The sequence below is a fragment of the Amphibalanus amphitrite genome, unplaced genomic scaffold, assembly GCF_019059575.1.
Source record: "Amphibalanus amphitrite isolate SeventyFive unplaced genomic scaffold, NRLGWU_Aamphi_draft 000444F_arrow, whole genome shotgun sequence".
In the NCBI taxonomy this organism is placed as follows: domain Eukaryota; kingdom Metazoa; phylum Arthropoda; class Thecostraca; order Balanomorpha; family Balanidae; genus Amphibalanus; species Amphibalanus amphitrite.
In genome coordinates this window covers 367,843-386,492 of record NW_024881938.1, presented here as the reverse complement: position 1 = coordinate 386,492, position 18,650 = coordinate 367,843, and the positions used below count along the sequence as shown (strand labels likewise).

The window sequence follows — 18,650 nt, the reverse complement described above, 5'->3', positions numbered from 1 at the left end:
ATATCCATCCTATGTCGAGCCTGTTGCACAGCATGGGGCAACCAGAAGATACCACCACCCGGCCACCTCCCGTCTGCTCGCTCCCATCGACCGCCGGGTAGCCAGCAGCGCGCCGCCCCCGGCCGCCCCTCGCTCGCCCCACGCTCATCCACCAATCGATTGTCGTTGGCGGCTGCCCATTGTGTGCGCCGCCCGCTCCGCCTCCTGGGCGGAGCCTAAGCAGCGCCCGCCCCGCCAGGTGAGCGGCCGGCCGGCGCGCCGCCATGGCTGGACAGTGTCCACCTCGCGGCCGCCTCTGATTGAGCCTGCCCGCCGCCGCCGCCGCCGCCGCCGCAGTCAGTCGCAGTCAGTCGCAGAGCGGCGCGGGTTTCAGTGACGGCAGGAGTGCCGTGCAGTCGCGACCGGACGCTGGTGACGGACGGTGACGGTGCGCGTGACGAGCTGCGCCCGTGACGCTGAGCGGACGCTGACACCCGGTGTTGGAGACCGCACTGTGAGTGGTGCACGCCGGACTGTGAGAGGTAGAGTGAGGTTTCTGTGGCGGACAGACCACCAAGCGGTGAGCGGAGTTCCTCAGTGCCCGGTGGTGATTGTGAGTGTCGCCGCCGCCGCCGCCGCCGCCCGCTGCCAGTCGCGGGCTCATGTGCTGACCATGAGCTGCGCCGTGGCCATGTATCAGCCGTTCCACGCTCCGTACTATCCGGCGCCGGCGACGGCTACCGGCTCCGGCGGCCGGCCCTCGCCCGACGCGTCGGTCGTCCCCGCCCCCGCCCCCGCCCCCGCCCGCCATGGCATGGAGGAGAAGGTGAGAGACTGCTGGGCGGTGGAAACGGGCCGCGGGAGCTGTGTCATGAGCGCTGATAAACTCTGCTGTCAAAATAGACATCACAACGCATACACCTGTGTATGCATTTATTGATATTTGTTATACAAGTGCGTAATTAATTAAGTGAAAACGTAAGAAATATATTATTTAAAGATGCACTCATGTGAATGTGAACTCATTAGTGCACATGAATCATTATACTAACTAGACTATAACACTAATTAGAAAGCGGATGACGTGTGTCCCTGCCATTTAAATAACAGTAGATACAATTACATGTTTGAATTGGACACTCACTGGCGGATGCAAATTCAAATTATGATTCCAATTAGCTAGTTTAAATGCATAAATATATTTTAACGAGACATTTATGTTACATATAATCGCAGAGTGCCAAAGAGTAGCGTACCTCTGTTGAGTTGCACTGCGACTAGATCTTGGCCAGTTGAAAAAAAAAATGCTTATGAAGGGCATTCGGAAGTGGTTACATGTATGCTGATTGCATATAATTACAGCCGTATTATTTTATGTGTAGGTGATGGTCTGCATAGTTGCCTATATTTAGTTTCCCCAACAACGCGACAAATAGGTAATGCTGTTGGTAGTCTGCAGACAGCAAGGGTGCTCAAAACATTGTTTGGTCCTCAGATTATCTTGCAAGTACATAATTATTATTTGCCACCGAGTCCGCCTCACATTTTAGATGCGGTAATACAACGCTTATTCCCAGTTCTGTAGGAGCGCACAATGCACATTTTATTCGGACAAAGCGTGACATGAGGCATGCGGCTGTCCCGTGGCTCAGTCGGATGTGGGGCGGGCTACATGCCACGGGCCGCTGCACCCGTCACTCGTCACCCATCACCCGTCAACAGTCACCCATCACTCGTCAATTCGGTCAGCCGTCAACGGTTGTGTTCCATCCGTCAGCAGTATAACCTGGCTCTGTTACTCCCCGCTACTCCCCATTGCTGGCTGTTCCCTGCCCTGTTCACTGTTCATTCATCATTCGCTGTATTCCCCGTCGGCCAGCGCGCAGCTGCCTGTTCTCTTCTCTGCTGTTGTTTCTTTCTGTTGTTCCCCATCATCGGTTCTTGGTTTACCGGTCCCGCTATCTGTCTTCTGCTTCGGTTATTGTATACTCACTTCCATTGTCCCTTCTCCATACTGATTGTTCCGTTATGAAGGAATGCTTCCTGATTCTTATCGTCCAGCCAGCCCTCACCCTTCCGTCCCATCTACGCTGGCTGGCCTCGCTGGCCTGCCCGTTCCTTTGCCATGGGTTCCCACTTCATGATCTCATGCACATTACACAGTGCTGTGTTCCACGCGTATTGAAGCTCGCCTTCCCAGAGCCTTACTATCTGTTCGCATACTTCCTAATCCTGTTACTTGATACCCTGATATCCTTGCTCCTTTTGTTCTGCTTGCTTCTTCACCCTTGCTTCTCGCTGCCGGCTCCTTTGCCTCCGGCTGTCGGCTCACTGGCGCCTTGCGGTCGGCTCCCACCCATCCCAACTGACTGTGACTATAATATGTTGTGCTCAAAATACATTGCACGCTACTGCACTGCCAGTTTCGGGACAAACGGTAGCCGCCGACGCCGACGCCGCCCTTTGCTACGGAGCGGTGCCAGCTCATTCGTGCACCGGGCCCAACGGGCCGACGGGCGGGGGGTACGGCCATGCACGTGTTGGTGAGAGGGCGTACCGTACATGCTCCGCCAGCTACCGTATCGCTACCGAGAGCGGTGTGCCATCTCCCTGAGAGTGGACGCTGGTCTCCGGCTGGCCTGGAGCGGGTCCAAGAATCCACTCCCCCATGTCAAGGCTGGCGACTCGAGCCGCAGAGCCAGGACTGCGTCCGACTCCTGACATTGTTCCCAGTGATCTGCTGTGACATTTGCGGCGACTGATGAACCGTTAACGTAATGTAGCGCGCCTATTATCCATAGCTCAACGGGCGATGTCGCAGTTCTGTAATGATGCGAACGTCGGCACTGCGCTGAAGAGCTGTAAATGTGTTTGGTTTTGTAGGCTGATGGCCTGCGACGAAGATAACGTGTTCTGATGAAATGTGCATGGAGATAAGATGAAGGGAGCCTACAAAGTGAATTGATAAACATTGAGATAAGATTGAGGTCGCAGTTTCAGCAGATGCAAGTTGTAAAGATTACGTGTTTGTGCGTTTCACATGAACGAGCGCAAGCTGGCAATAATCATTGTGGATATCTCGCATTACATTTCTGAAACTGGCCTTCTGCCATTATATCTTTTTCAGAAACATCAAACGTGAGATCAGACTAATTGACTGTGCGTAATCTAAATTAGGTACTGAACAATTTGATTTCATGAAAAAGCCTGTGAGCACTAAGCTTTACTGCGGTCTCACCTTATTTTCATCCAGTCCCTGAAGAACTCTATGCGCAGATAAGAGATCTGACCGATATAATATGCGTACCGACCGGGTGTAGCACCACATTCTTCACCGGCCATTGCTGTGGCACATTGCAGCCACTGGTTTGACTTTTGCACAACGCCATCGAAGCTGCCGTCTAGCGCTGGTTTTCTTGCCGTCTCTCTCAGCCCAGCACTGGCTTCTGTCGGCTATCCTACAGTAACTGCAGTTTCAATCCTATTCCGTTGCCATCGCTATCGCAGTTCAGCGCTGACGTCTGCTCTGCTGCTCGATCTAGCCTCAGTTTCTTAATCATCCTGACCGCTCAGCGCTGGTCTCTGCCCTGGCCCGCTCCATCTACCACTGTCCATGCAGTGCTTGTCTTTGTTCTAGCCCACCCTTGCCGCCATTCGCCGCTGGTTTCTGCTTTTCCCCCACCCAGCGCCGATTTCAGTCCTCTGCCGCCGCTGCCGCCCGTAGTCGGTCCGATGACTCGATCGTAGCCTCATTAGGCTCCGGTGACACGCCGGTCGACATAATGTGTGCTGTGATTAACAGACTCTGGGCCGACGGTCGACACACCGATTGACACGATATATGGCCAGCAGTCGGGTGTCGACTCGCTAAGTGACCTCACACGCAGCGCATGGTGATGCTGATGGCTGGGTCGCACTACGGGGTGACGTGAAGGACCATCAAAAGTTGTCATCAAAAGTTGTACCAATGTAATAATGAGTTTGCTTCATTAGGTACGATAAATTTGACTGAAACCACAAAAATAGGACTATATCAACTTTCGAGCCAAAATCAGCAATTCAAATGACCCCTTCATTTGAACGTGAAGGATTTCCTCTGATGACGTCACCACGGCGCCTTTATTTCCCTAGTGAACCAACCTGAGTATAGTAAAGGAATCTTGCTCTACAGTTGCATTTGAATTCACCCTTACTCATGTTCGAGCATCCAATGACCCTTCTATCCCCAACATTCAGTTATTTCCGTATTCTACCCATCTCCCTGGTTCTGATTCAAATCTTCACTCACGCCCCGCCATGCCTCCCACGCTTCTCCTCATCCACAGCCATGTCCATCCTCGCCCTCTCCGCGAGACACACCGCTAAGAACTTCCTGTGACCTGTCTTCTGTGGCCAACTGGAGGAATTGCGACACTCCCCCCACCGGTGACACTTCCCAAAGCAATGGCACTTCCCCGATTCTAGACGCTCCCCGAGCTCTTACATTTCCCCGATCAGGCCCCTGCGTGTCCTCTCTCACCCCACCTGTGGCCTCCGTGGTCGCCACACCTGTCTGATCAGCCGCACGTCTCTGCGGTGAGCAGATCTCACCAAGGCAGGTGGTCGCAGACCGATATGGAGAAGATTGTGCGCCGAACACGACTTGGAGGACTGGTCGCGCGTACTGATTCCGCTTTATGGCTGTGGGGGTATAGGACAGGTGGAGAGCGTAGAGCGAGCCAGGCAGCGGCTGTGCTTTAGTTTATAAGAACCTGATCATGTGATGCTTATTTTATGAGCTCGGATTATATGACAAAGGCAGACTTGCATTTTTCTGTGATAAAGAGCAGCCTTTGTCTAAAATAAGCTACTGTGCATATTGCGGTGAGCTAAATCAATATTTTTGGAGCAAAAATGTATGATGTGATATGGTCACAGACGCTGGTTTGGTCTGGAAGAAGTTATGCCTCGTTTGTTTAAGGAGTACAAAAATTGTAGCTCACGACTGGCTATGATTTGCGCAGGTGTTTCGGCTGAGAGCGTGGGCTGCGGTCTTTGAAGACCGCTGGACACCTGGGCCACCGCTGTTGGTTAACACGCTATAATTAGTCAAATTAACCACAACAGACCGAGTAAATGCAGCGCAAAGCGCATTGTGGGCGGCGGGCGCCGTATTCATGACTAAGGACAAGATATTAGCATGGACTGCATAAAAAAAAAAATATTGAAGACTGTTAACCCTATTCCTGGCGGGCTCCGCCGGGACAAGAAACTGGCGGGGGGGGGGGGCCGATTCGGCCCCCTTCAGATCTCAAAAACTACACATCGCAGCGACAAACGGTAAACGGCATCGGATACGCACGGTCAAGATCTACAATTTTTACGAAGGTCATTTTCAGGTCAGGTCAAAGATGGCGTCACAGGGGTCGAAAAAGTCAAAATGGCGGCGCTAGATATGGAGAGAGTTTTTCTCGAATAACTTTCGAATTAGTCAAGATAGGAACAAACTAAGGGCATCATCGTGATCCTCTCGTCAATCCGCATCGAATGACATATATGTTGACCTCGAAAGGTCAAGGTCAAAGGTTGACCTCAGGTCACGTGACCTCGAGGTCATCATGTATATCATTCGATGCGTCTTGACGAGCTGAACACAATGAGACCATCCACGCGTCTGTATCTTGTTCCTGTACGGAGTTATTGGCCAAAAACCTTTGGTGACCTTTGATGACGTCACATGACCTCACAGCTGCCGCCCAACAGCAAAACAGACCTCAAGGTAGTGAAGGTTGATCGTATATGAAGTCATGTATGGTATATGGGGCCATTCCGACCCGTTTTAGTGGTAAAAACAAGGGAGTTGATTTTTCCCCCATTGACTTATAATGGGGAGGTCGCGAAACTGACCTGACCTTAGGTCACCGATATCAAAATTCCGAGATATACAAATTGCACATACTGGTACCCTAACTAAAGCCTGAAGAGAAGAAATTGATCGGTCAAAAACTCTAGCTCTGGCGTGATTGCAAACTTTTCTGAGGTAGGGTCACCAAACCGCCTCTGGTGACCTGACCTGAGGTCAGATCAACTCAAAATTTTCAGACATGTTGCGTAGAAGTCTTCTAGGAAAAGTCAGAAAATTTGAGCTTCCTAGCTCAACGCGTTTGGGAGAAATAACCAAAAAACCTCAGGGGGGGGGGGCTCCTGAGGCCCCCCCCGCCAGGAATAGGGTTAAACGCACTTCAGAATGCCAGCTGATATGTGAGCCGTGTAAAACAAGTCACATCTGTAACTTGAAATTCAATAAATCGAATAGGACTGGCCTGGCTCGTGAGTACTCTTTACAAAGTAACATATCGCCACATACATATAAGCAGAATGTGATTTTGATGTGTAACATTATGCATAATTTGCTACGGGTCACTTTTACCAATGCTAATGGCAAATGCAGCCTTTAAACGTCTTCCGATTTTCGGATCGGACATCCTGGTCTGACGGTTTTGCATTAATCGAGCCTATCTTCGCACCGTTATATTCTCCACTGTACACCTCTGAGATGTTGTGAAAGTTGGAAGGACACAGCTCTGATAATGTCCTAAAATATTTTGTCAGCATTCAGTGCCGAAGGGTATAGGGCCCATACTTTGGATGACCATTAGCGAGCTTACTTTGCCACCCCTCTCGCCCTCCTTTGTCCTCTCTCTCTCTCTCTCTCTCTCTCTCTCTCTCTCTCTCTCTCTCTCTCTCTCTCTCTCTCTCTCTCTCTCTCTCTCTCTCTCTCTCTCTCTCTCTCCTCTTCCTCCCTATCATTCCCCCTACCTCTCCTTTCTCCCACGCCGTAAATGGACAGGTGCTCGGTTTGAAGATGCACGTCTCTCGCGGGACAAACCGGCAGGCGGCCGGTGTGTGGGTGTAGTACGGACAGACAGACACACAGACAGACACACAGACAGACACGGATAGACAGTCCTGCGCAGTAACCGTTCCGTGCGTCCGCCGGCCGCTATAGATCCGGTCTTAGCCGGTGCGGCACGGCCTCGCGCGTATATATTTTCGCGTATGTTCTGCGTATATATAGAGATTAGAGATCTTCGGAGTTGTGTTATGCGAACAGAGCCTCGGAAGTCGGAGGGATGTTCGGTGTATGGGGAGGCGCACAGTGGTAGGCGCGCTGTGGTTTTGTCCCTTGTTTGGGTACGAAAATGTCGTTGAATATGCGGATTTAAAACAAACGCTGAAAGTGCGATCCACATTTATGACTGCTAGATTACTTCAGGTCAACAAAACTAAAAAAAGCAGCATGATACATATTGTCACTCACGGTGAGCTTAATGAACATACCTTTGTTGTGCTATATGCCACTGTTTCTACGCTAGTTGCGAAAGACTTACTTATTCCGATGCCAATAAACTATTCCAATTTTATCCTGATTATGCACAGGTTCTTGAGACCTGATGACCTAACCTAAAACAACTGGGACTTCAGAGGTTGAGGGAATATTCCAAAAAGATGCCTCGTAGTGTGCGCAAACTTTGGAGGCGCTACGGACTGCCGCTTTTACGCTGACTGCGAAAAACCTTAATTAACAGGGAATTGGATCACCCCTCCACCCATGACTGGCCGACCGAAGGTTAAAATAGAAAACAGGTACTGACAACGACCATTAGAAACGACGTCGTTTGATGAGTGGTAAACGAAAGTGAGCTAAACCCCACATCTCCGGCTGACGGCACGCGTCCTTCCTCAGCGTCAGCGGCTGCACGAGCACCTGTACCGGGCCGGCAGCGGCGCGGCCAGCAACTACTCGCTGAAGCCGTCGCCGTCGTCGCCGCTGCCGACGTCGGCGTCACCGGTGCACGAGGAGGAGGAGCGACGTGACGTCAAGTACCTCTCCTCCAGGTGAGGGCAGAGAGGGTCGGGGTGTTTTATCATACTAGAGTGGCTATTTTACCATACCGAAAGGGTCTGGAACATTGTGCAGGTGAAACGAAATTTCTTTCAATGCGCTGCTCAGTTGAGACAGCTAAGCGTGCAGCTATGGACGCGTGTCGCTCAAAAGACGCTAAGGGCATTGCTTCAGATATCCAGATGAGGGTAGAGAGGGTCGCACGCGGGCTGGCGGCGGTGTGCGCTTATGATATGCCTGTATGTGGTGGTGTGGGTGAGACTAAAGTAATTTTGTCAAAAAAAGAGATAGTAACATTGGCATTGCAAATATAGACTCGTATCGTTCAAAAGACGCTAAATGCACTTCAAAAAATAGGTAAATGAGGATGCACGCACGCAAAAAAAAAAAAACAGAAAAGACAAAAATACGTTTTAATGGAACGAGTAAAAACATAAGTCGGAGAAAACATAACTCACAGTCACAAACATATAGGTAAGTCGCAAGATCTTTTTGAGTTTGACCGGCTCATGTAACAATACTAATGCGGTATGAAAGCCGCTCCGCAGTGGAGTAAGAGAATTGCAATGGAATCGTATAGCTAAAAGCGGATTTCCAATTTTATCAAGCTGGAAAATGTCGCTCAGTTACGTAGCTGTATGACATAATGCTCCCCCATAACCCTCAGATTATTTGCCTGTTCTCAAAGGGTTTTTGTGTGTTTTCAGCTGTATGCTGGTGACCAACTATTCCGGCAATGTGTCGTCAGTGGTGGACGACCATTTCACGCGGGCACTCAATGTCACCACCTCCGACAAAGGTGAGCATTGAACACGGCTGGGAAAGTGACGTCATCCGAATGCGATAGAGGCGCCATTCAATGGGCCAAAGGATGGAAGATGTTCATTTACATACTCGATAGGTAAATGTCAAACACAAGTTTTTCATCTCGCTGAATATAAACTTTAGGGTCAGACTTTAGGGTCTACATTCATTTATGCATAAACCTTACCTTCGTATATTTGTAATCACACTTTTATGCACACATTTTCCTGAACAAACGTTGATGCTGTCTCATGATAACCGAAGGTTTGTTGCGTTTGTTGTCAATAGTTAAAACACTTTTCTTTAGAATTGTGTTCTATTGAAAAACAAATCTGAGTTCCCTGACAATTTGGCAAAAGTATCCTTTAGCTGCACTCGCAGGCAACGTTAATTTCATATCTTATGCCGAAAGTCTGCGTAACAGGCAAACATTTTTCATGCCATGATGACCTAAGATACGACAATGTGATATTACTTTAAAAGTGCCTTGCTATCGACCTGTAAAAAACCTAGTTGTGCACCACCTATTTGTCCCCGCCGCCGTAGTCAGCCGTGTCCACTCAGGACCATAACCGTTGGGCGGGGCGGGCGACATCAAACCGGTCAGAGTCGGAACATTCTACGAGCTGGTCCCACCAATCGGCGCCTATTTAGATCGCTGATTAGTCGGAGATCTATTGGGCGGTTATTTCAGATGTAACACGAAATCCTGTCCCGTCCCTGAAGGCAGAGCTAAAACAGTACCATGCCTGGTTGGTTGGTGCATAACACCGAACAAGAAACAGTATATGCAATGAACAGGTACTCTGCTCAGTGGTCATATTACAAACGTCGAAATTTCTTAAGCCTAGCAGTAAAAGTGGAACCCTTATTTAGCCACATACGCCTGGCGCTCCTCCAATCAGTCTAGCTGGATGACTAACTCGAAATTGTCTCACTGCGACAAACATGCACCCATATTCTGGTGACGTGATCCGCACATTAACTTTACCTGTCATCGGGCCAGCCGGCGAGCCCACTTTTCCAACTGACTGATGACTGTGGGGTTGGGGTCTGCACGAACAGGCCTGTGATCCTGCCGCCAGCACCGGGTGGACGGCGGTCGGCCGTGCCCTACCACCCGCGCGGGCGTGCCGGCAGCGGGAACGGCCGGTCCCCAGCCCGTACCAACGCGTCCCGGCGTCTGAAACCGAGCCTACCTGTCCTAATCGGTCGGTTTAACCCCACAGACTCCGAACAGCTTGGCATGTCACGGGCGATCGCAACTGACGCCGGTAAAATCACTCTGACAGTTGGCCCGTCACGGCACATCATTGCAGCCATCAATTCCGTCGGCCGAGCGTCGGACGCGCGAGCTCACCCAAACCAAACCCCACCTCCGCGCACGGAGACGCGACGGAGACACCGGGTAGCCTTCGGTGCTCGGTTCAAACTCTGGGAGTGCGTCACAAAAAGCGCATGCCTTCTCTTCCGCCGACAATTACCGGCTGTCGGCGCTTTGATGTGGCGATGGAAAAAGCGACGGCCGCGGCGGCCGGTGGGCCGGCGAGCGGCCGGCGGTCGCCGATCGGCAGCGCCTGGAGTCCAGACCGCGGCGAGACAACTTGGAGGGACACAAACCTGAGACTGGCGGAAGACAAATCTGAGACTGACGGGAGACAAACATGAGACTGATGGGAGACAAACCTGAGAGTTGAGACTGACTGGAGACATCCGAGACTAACGGGAGACAAACATGAAACTGAGGGGAGACAAACCTGAGACTGACTGGAGACATCCGAGACTGACGGGAGGAAAACCTGAGACTGATGGGAGACAAACTTGAGCTTGACTGGAGACATCCGAGACTGACGGGGAACAACATGGAGACTGACGGGAGGAAAATATGGAACGGTTGGGAGACAATCCAGAGACTGACGGGAGACAGTCCAGAGACTGACAGTCTGACGGGAGACATATTTGAGACTGAGGGGAGGCAGCGCAGAGACTGGCGGAGGAGACGACGTGAGAGTAACGAGATAAAAATTTGAGACTGACGGGACTCGAATCTGAGACTGACTGAAGGCAACTCGAATCCCGCGGAATGGCGGGAGACAACTCAGAGACTGACGGGGGCAGCTCAGACTGCCGGGAGACAAATTAAAGATTGACAGGAGACTGGACATGATGACTGAATAGGCATGGTGACTACCGTGAGAAAGCACGGAGATGGTCCTGTCGGTTACTCGAAAACATATAGAGTATATCTTTATGATACACACTGCTGCATGTATGATGGACATGAAGCGGGCCAACTTAATTATTTTTGCTCTGGCTCAGGCCGTGGACCGAAAGTGTAGCCGACCCTCCGGCCTCTAATGCCGTCCACTGCCCAGACTTCCATCAAGTTCCGTGCTCTATCTGTTAGCTCAGTGGAATGACCCACAGTCGCCATTCCCATCCATTAGTACCTGGCCTGGGTCGGAGTTTGATGGCCACTGCTCGGGTCAGATCGGAATGTGTAGGAAGAGCCGACTGTCGAGGGCGAACAAGGTCGGGGAGAGCGTGAAAAAAGGAGCTGGGATGGAATTGTAGTACTGGTGGACATGAAACAAATTGAACTAGACTTAGGTACAAGAAGAGAATAGGGAGAAGATGGAAAAGGGGCGGAAGGCATGGAGAGTGGAAAGTCCTAGGGTATGTCGCTACGGACCGAACAAGAGACGTTCACCAAGGCATGGCTCATGCATATCATGAATTCACTCGGCGGGATATATGGGTCGACAGGGCATGAGACGTTGGATCGGGCGGGTCAGCACGGGCGTGGGAGCAGAAAGAAAACTTCAGGAACAGGTCAGCTCGTTGACACAGAGAGATGGCCTATTGACATGCCTCTGACGGGAGGAAAATCTTCTCCGATAAAGATCAGCTTCCCACGCGCCCGGCCGGCCGGCGATACTCCAAACAAACGCACAGCGCATATTTCCATAATTTGATGCCGGAATACAGGTGACGGAGAGAGAGATAGGATCAAACGCGCACGTTATCACAGAACAAAACGCCTAGATGTAAATGTGTCACATGCGTTTCTAGGTGGATGTGGGGGGATTTTGAAATCCGCATGTGGGACCACGCTTTTGTCCAGCGCGCACGCTCCTCCGTTTGGGTTCATACCGAGCTTGGGGTTAAAAAGTCGGCTCGTGTGTTTTCCTGCTACCGCTCTTCCTGGCGGCGAGGTTCGCTGCAGTTTGCAGAGTGCAGAGTTTACTGGATACAGCAGCGCGCACGTGGTTTTTAGAACAGCTGCGGCCGCCGGACTGTCCTCTGACGTCATCTGTGTTGCAATGACGTCCAACCGCAAGGTTTGGTGATGTCATCTTATTCACCTGGTGCCTTCGCTTCCATTCGTCTCTTTTTCGAACATCTTTATACACTCAGCGAATCAATTGTTTTCATTGTCAGGCATTCGGAATGCGAATAGCCTTTATCGTTCCAAGCAAACTCTGTTGTAGGTATACATCATTTTACATTTGCTATTAAATGCGAAGACTTGCAGCGAATTCAGTGTAAAGCAGTGCTGTATTTATCTCGCATGTTTTTTTTAACAGCCTCGGTCCCTGGCCCTGACTATCGTCGTCTAAGAACATTCATCATTATCAGTGCCACTAACAGACGCCTCTTCCTCGTCATCAAAATTAGCATCCTTGTCTTACATTCTCCTTCAATCATCTGTATTCTGCGGCATCCTGGCTCTAAAACATCGTAATCCAACATTACGCCTGCCCCCTCTCTCATCAGTCCAAATGGTTTTTGTCACTGAGGCGTTCTCATGCCATCAACACACCGTCTCTCATCAGCACCTTCTCGTGCCGGTGCACCCACTGGCGGTCCCCTCGCTCAATAACGCCCGCTCACCCTCTGACGCTCCTCTCACCGTCTGTGTCCCGCAGCGCCGGTGCCCATGTCTCAGCGCAACTTTCCGGCCTCGTTCTGGAACAGCAACTACCACTCGCGGACCACGCTGACCTCGCATGACCTGTACTCGGACCCGTACCACGCGGCGTCGCTGGCCGGCCTGCACCAGCCGGCCGACTGGTACTACCCCATCACCTCGCAGGCGTACGGGCACAACTTCTCCTATGGAGCAGGAACGTCGGCACGCTACAACCAGTACCCCAGCCTCTTCCTCCAGGTGGGTGGCTAGTTCAGTTTTTTTTTTTGCCTTACAAAGGTAGGTGAAAGTGGTAGATGGTGTTGAAATCGATGCCTTGAATGGTCGTTCATTGGTTGTTTTACATCACAAAAGGCTCAAGACTCATAGCGATGCACAGTCAAAATGCTACAACGATTCCGAAAAACAAAATTCAAACAAAGTTGGTTGGAACGGGCGAACGAAGTGCATCGAAAGTTATAGTACCATCATTTTGGACAGCCTCATGTCGTGCGAATCGTTTCGATAGCAACTTCAATTCGCATTTATTATGCACCGCTTGATTAATGGCATGGTCTAGTTTACATACAAGAAAATAAGCTCTGGCCCCTAACGCCACTTTGCGTGACGTCTAGATCTGACCGGTTTTGCATAGTGCACGGTCCACAGGTACTCAGAACAAACGCGGTCACCTAGCGTGTCGGAGGATCGGCAGTCCTCACGGCGCCGGTACAACAGATCAAACGAGAACTAACAGTGTACTGAGCGTGGGAGATCCCCAGAGTCCATACTCCGAGCACTCTGCGCCGGCACGGCTCTATTAGGGCGCTATGCTGTTGTAATCACCCGGTAAAGAGCTACTCTTGACTCCTTGAGCAATCAGCCGCCCGACCTGTCCCCAGAACAGGTGGTGACTTATGGTGTTTAGATTTATGCCTCGGTGCGATTTAGCTCTTATTGCGCGTGGCCCACGAGCCGGTAAGCTGGCCATGTTTCCGGAAAATCGCCATTTGATACCAGAAATCGGCGTCGTTTGCCATTTGGCCGCATTCCTTTGGCCAACCACAGTCACGCGACGGAAAACTGCACTCTCTGCTACCGGGCTTTTCGGCGGATCTACCGCAGGGCCCGGCTCTAAAAATCACAGACGAGTGCATCCAAACGAGAATATGAGCTGACGCCTAGCAGGTTTACGATGATGTAATCTACAGGGATCTCAAGCTGCTGATGTAAAACGTTTACCGCGAAAGATTTTGTCTTTTTCAGCTTATGAAAACGCGGTAGACTGCATATGACATAAAATGTGCGACGCTAGGCAATGCCGTGTCAACCTCTTCAACCTTACATCAGATGAAGTCCAAAAATAAAACTATATTCCAATTACAGCGTGTTTGACATTCCTGTGGGAAGATATCTTTAAAGTTAAAAAAGGAAACGTTTCAAGAGCTAAGCCTCAAACGACCTCGTTGCAAGGTCTTTTTTAAAGAACCATGCCACAGAAGTACAAACATGGTGCTCTAATTAAGGAACACACACGATATATCCCTGTGAAGCTTGTATAGTGGTGCATGTCGGTGACATTTTTGTCACCGAATAAGTGTTAGGGCACGACACAATGTTGGGAATTACGTGACATCATTTGCATTCCTCGCTATCTCATTTTTGTCGATCTAAATCCTTGCCTCATCGAGGAAAGTAAGCGTTGTCATTTAACCACTGAACAGTAGCCTCTGTCTCTATGCATATACGCCGGCACCTAAATTTCCTCATCAGCTCAGAACCATCGAATCCACCTTGCACCGTGAATGGTATCGTGACCTGTGGTAACGATCACGTCATGTAAAACATCGCTTCCAGCTAGTGCAGCAATTTTCCATATTCATGCATCATCAAATGACCCATGTCACACAGTTTATGTGTACTTCGTAAATGACTGACAGCTCATAATTTGAACATATCATTTTTGGACGGTCACTCAACCTCAAAGCAAGAAACATATTCCCAAACTAGAACCGTATCTATGACGCTTACCTTATTCATGCCGTTCGACCGCGTGTCTCGCGGAAGACGGGCTGCTCGAGTCGACCTCCCGACTGACCTCTGACCTTTCTCTGCAGTCGGCGGCGACAGCTGGCCGGCTGGGGATGCAGCAGGGCCACGGTCTGGATCCGAGCAGCTATAGCCCCTACATGTACTCAGCAGGTGAGACTGTCAATGATATCTCGCCATCGCAATCAACACCTAAAAAATCCAGCGACATTTGTCGTCTAACGTCTGTTTGAAGTCCAAATTATCAACTTCCTCTCACTGTGTTGTCCCGATTCCGTTAGAACATTTGAAAAAAAAACTGTTCTTGATAAACATTGTTTTTTATGAGACGTGGAAAAGTGGAATGCGTCAAATGCATCCATACGTCAGCTTGATTAAGCAAACTTGAATCCATAGTTCACCATCTTCGAACCTTGTTAAGCGTTAGTGAAAGCCTACGGAATGTTGTGGTTTAGTTGAGTATATTTAATCTCAAATCATATTTTTACATCAAATGTTTGTTGTGTTCACAGGTTTGGAAGGAACCTCCGTGCCAGAGACGGCCACCAAAGACTTACACTGGTTCCAGTAGCCAGTAAATGGCGCTCGCACGACGCGCTGATAAACGTCAGGGGACCGGTGCTGGTGCCTTGAAAGACGCCGCCGGCCGGCCGGCAGTGCAGTGACGCGCGCGATACAAACTCAGAGTGCTCCCTAAAGGTGACCTCTTGCGTCGCGAACTTACACTGGCATCACATGCCAGCCGCAGAGAGTTTACAAAGAGTCCACAAAGAGAGCGCACGAAAACGTCGACGACGATGTGAAAGAGAGAACTTGTGATGTGTTGATTCACAGTGATGCGGATCACTCGAGTCTCCGCCGCCAGTGTTAATTGTATATATAGCGAAGACACTATCTTTCGTAGCCGATATCTCCATTCGTATCATTCATAAGGCGTGAGCTGTTGTCTGTTTGGATGTGCCGTGATGGTACAAGCCTGTGGGTGCGCAGTGTGAATGCAGTTTATGGTTGTAGCTTTGCAGCGCGGTGCGCTTCTGTGTTCTCACAAACAGCAGTGATTTAGCCTCGTGCTTTGACGTGAGACGTCCCATGAAGACATTCTGGTTGTGTTGTTTTGAATGGTTTGCTTCCATTTAGAAGTTCTTATAATATATGATAGCCGTCTTCTTCGCTGTTTGCCAATACTTTCGTTATACCCACAAATTTCCTGACAACGCGAACGGAGAAAAACAAACAAATCACCTGACTTGCTAACATCAATATTTAGCAAGTGTTCTATATGCTCCCCTCTCCATCCTACTGAATTTAATAACTTCCTGGGGCGGTCCGAGCTCTGGGAAAATGACACATTCGCCATCCATGCGTGAAACAATAAGCTGCCACCACCACCGCCAAGCCGTCCATACCTGAGTGGGTTACAAAGCGCCGCCCCCCGAGCGTGATTAATACGGCATTTATTAGTGTTGTGCAGGCAGGGAGCGCGCAGAGGGGAGCCAGAGGTGGCAGTCGAGGGGGAACTCCAGCTGGCTGATCCCCTGCTCGAGTGCCATAAGCCGGCGATGAATTACACGCTTCTTTGTCTGTATCCTTTTATTGGGGACCGGATCCGATTATTCCGATTTCATTTAATCGGCGAACAATGGGCGGCGATATAGTGATGACATGGTTCTTCGCGTGGGGCGTCCACCATATTGGATTAGGGGTCAGAACAGATTGCTTTATTATTCATACACACTCCAAGCTCAGAAGTAAATGTAGCCGGATGAAAGAGAAGCGTTTTCATCACGACTGACATTTATCAGAGGGAAGTTGTTAGCTTCAAAGCGAATGAATTTTGCGAGATATTGCTGAACGTTCCACGCCATAATATGAGCGGGAGTAGTGTCGTATTGCCCACGGGGTGTTTGGTTTCAGATATTGCGCCAGACATGAATGGAAGAAATGAATGGAAGAATTAATTTCAAATCAGGACACTAATCTATTCAACCCGAAATACAAAGATTCAATATACAATTTAGAGGAATAATTGCTCAGAAATGCTATGTCATGTTGACCACATGAACAATTGCTAGATAGGGGAACTCCCTCCCCCCCCCCCCCAAAAAAAAAAAACGCAAAGTCTAGCCAAGCCATCACATGCCAAACACAATATTAATCTGCCTATTCGTTTTCTGTTCCTTGATCTTAATTGAATAAAAGCACATCTTCATGTACTTTCCCTGTAAAATAATTATATTGACGGCTATTCAGTAAATTGATACATCACCATCAACAGCGTTTTGACGTTTGGAAAGATGCCGGTGGTGACCGTCTTAAACTTACATATTTTATTCAATGCTTCACCAGTAATACAATAATTGTCTTCTACTATTGGTGCCAATCGGAATTTCTTTTCTTGGAATTCCAATTTTTGTCCAATTCCAATTTGGAATTTGGACGGAATTCTTAACATTTTTTGGAAATTAATCGGAACACAAGGCCTTTAAAATTTAAAATTTTAAAACGGAGGCCTTTAAAACGCTTTTAAACACTTTTAAAATTTACGCAAAAAATGCAAAAATCGTTAAAAATTGGAATAGCCCTCGCTTTGGACAAAATTGGAAATTTACTTGGCAATTTCTTGGAATTGGATCGGAATTGGAATTGAAATTTCATGAAATTGGCACCACTATCTTCTACCATTCATTTTGAAAATGTGAATGCTGCTGGGTCGCATGGTATATAGTGAACGATAGGAGTATTCTTTACATGATCCATCGAAGATCTGTGTGATCGGAGTGTCGAGTGAATCGCCTAAAGACAAATCGTTACGTGTATCTAGTTAGTTCCTACCCTTTTCAAAACATACCTTGCGCTGTGCCAACTGATCAAGACTCAGATACCTCGTTAGCTGCCATGGAACTGCCTCGCGCCCACATGTGCCCCCAGCATGCATCACGGCTCCACAGACGCCGTCTTGTTCTTGGGCGAGCGCCGTGGCCAGATAAGGATTAGCACCGTTGTTATGACGACATTCAGCAGGCGACACGCAGCCGGAGAATGCGCCTGACAATGCTCCCGCGCCTGCCAAAGCTGTTCCAGGTGCCCCCTCCTCAGCCGGACCGTATGCATGCAAACTCGGCAACACACACGTACGCCGACTTTTCTTTAATTTGCCGTTTTGGAATTCACGGCGGCGACTTCAGAGGCGGCCGCCGGACCGGCCGGCGTCGGCTAGCAAAAGCGTTCCGAAATGCTCGGCGTGACGGTGCACCGTGCGGCCCATTCCCGAGTGGAGTCGCTGTCGTCTGGTCCGTGCAGTGGTGCCGCGGTGGTCAGTAGGCGGATGACGGGTCGATGACGGCTGACGTCTCCCGGCAGTGACGTCAGGACATCAGTGATGGAAGCGGTGATGGGAAAACATGCGGTGGGTCGGTGGGTGGCTTTGAGGAAGACGATGTTGCCTACTTTAGTAGGTTATATGAATAGACCGAGTAGCTACTCGATGGCGGATTGGTAAGATTATTCAGAGATCGTTGCTCATGCAAAGAGACATAGGCACTTCGGTATGTTGAAAGGTTCACGTCGTAGGAGAAGCTCTACACTGTGGGTGGGGAGACGATATTGGAGAAAACTTTTATTGGAGAACTGTCATAAGTCTCGCCCATGTACTGACGCGGCGCTCTAAGAGCCACGATGTGGATATCGCCAAGAACCGCAATAAATAGATAAATAAATAAATAAACTTCACGAAGACAATCACGAAGAAATTACCAATAATCTGTCGGAGAAAACATCGCCGTTGCAAATATGCAGCGCAAACAGCACACGTATAAATACTGTTCTCAAATGTCAGCTACATCTGCTGGCTATATAAGTCAGCATTCATGACCATGGTGCTTGACCTGGGTGATAAATTCCGACCCCGAAGTTGCGATTCCTGCTACGTTTTTGTGGGTCTCAAGGAGCGACAAAAAGTCATTCACCTCAGAGCTGATACAGCGAAATAGAAAGTGATCGGGCGGCCGGGCTGCGTGCCTCAGC

At 49.6% G+C, this 18,650-nt stretch overlaps 1 protein-coding gene across 1 annotated transcript; it reads left to right on the top strand.

The window, feature by feature from the left end:
• The first annotated feature begins 237 nt into the window (after positions 1-237).
• LOC122391552 (protein vestigial-like) lies at positions 238-15,794 on the top strand. Its single transcript, XM_043385593.1, has 6 exons — positions 238-805; positions 7,706-7,857; positions 8,572-8,663; positions 12,598-12,839; positions 14,696-14,780; positions 15,140-15,794. The coding sequence occupies exons 1-6, from the start codon at positions 653-655 to the stop codon at positions 15,196-15,198; spliced, it is 783 nt and encodes a 260-aa protein (XP_043241528.1). The 5' UTR covers positions 238-652; the 3' UTR covers positions 15,199-15,794.
• Positions 15,795-18,650: the final 2,856 nt, after the last annotated feature.

Coding starts and splice junctions, on each gene's coding strand:
- LOC122391552 (XM_043385593.1), top strand. CDS start 653: ATGAGCTGCGCCGTGGCCATGTATCAGCCGTTCCACGCTCCGTACTAT. Junction 806..7,705: donor GCCATGGCATGGAGGAGAAG/GTGAGAGACTGC, acceptor GTCCTTCCTCAG/CGTCAGCGGCTGCACGAGCA. Junction 12,840..14,695: donor ACCCCAGCCTCTTCCTCCAG/GTGGGTGGCTAG, acceptor CTTTCTCTGCAG/TCGGCGGCGACAGCTGGCCG.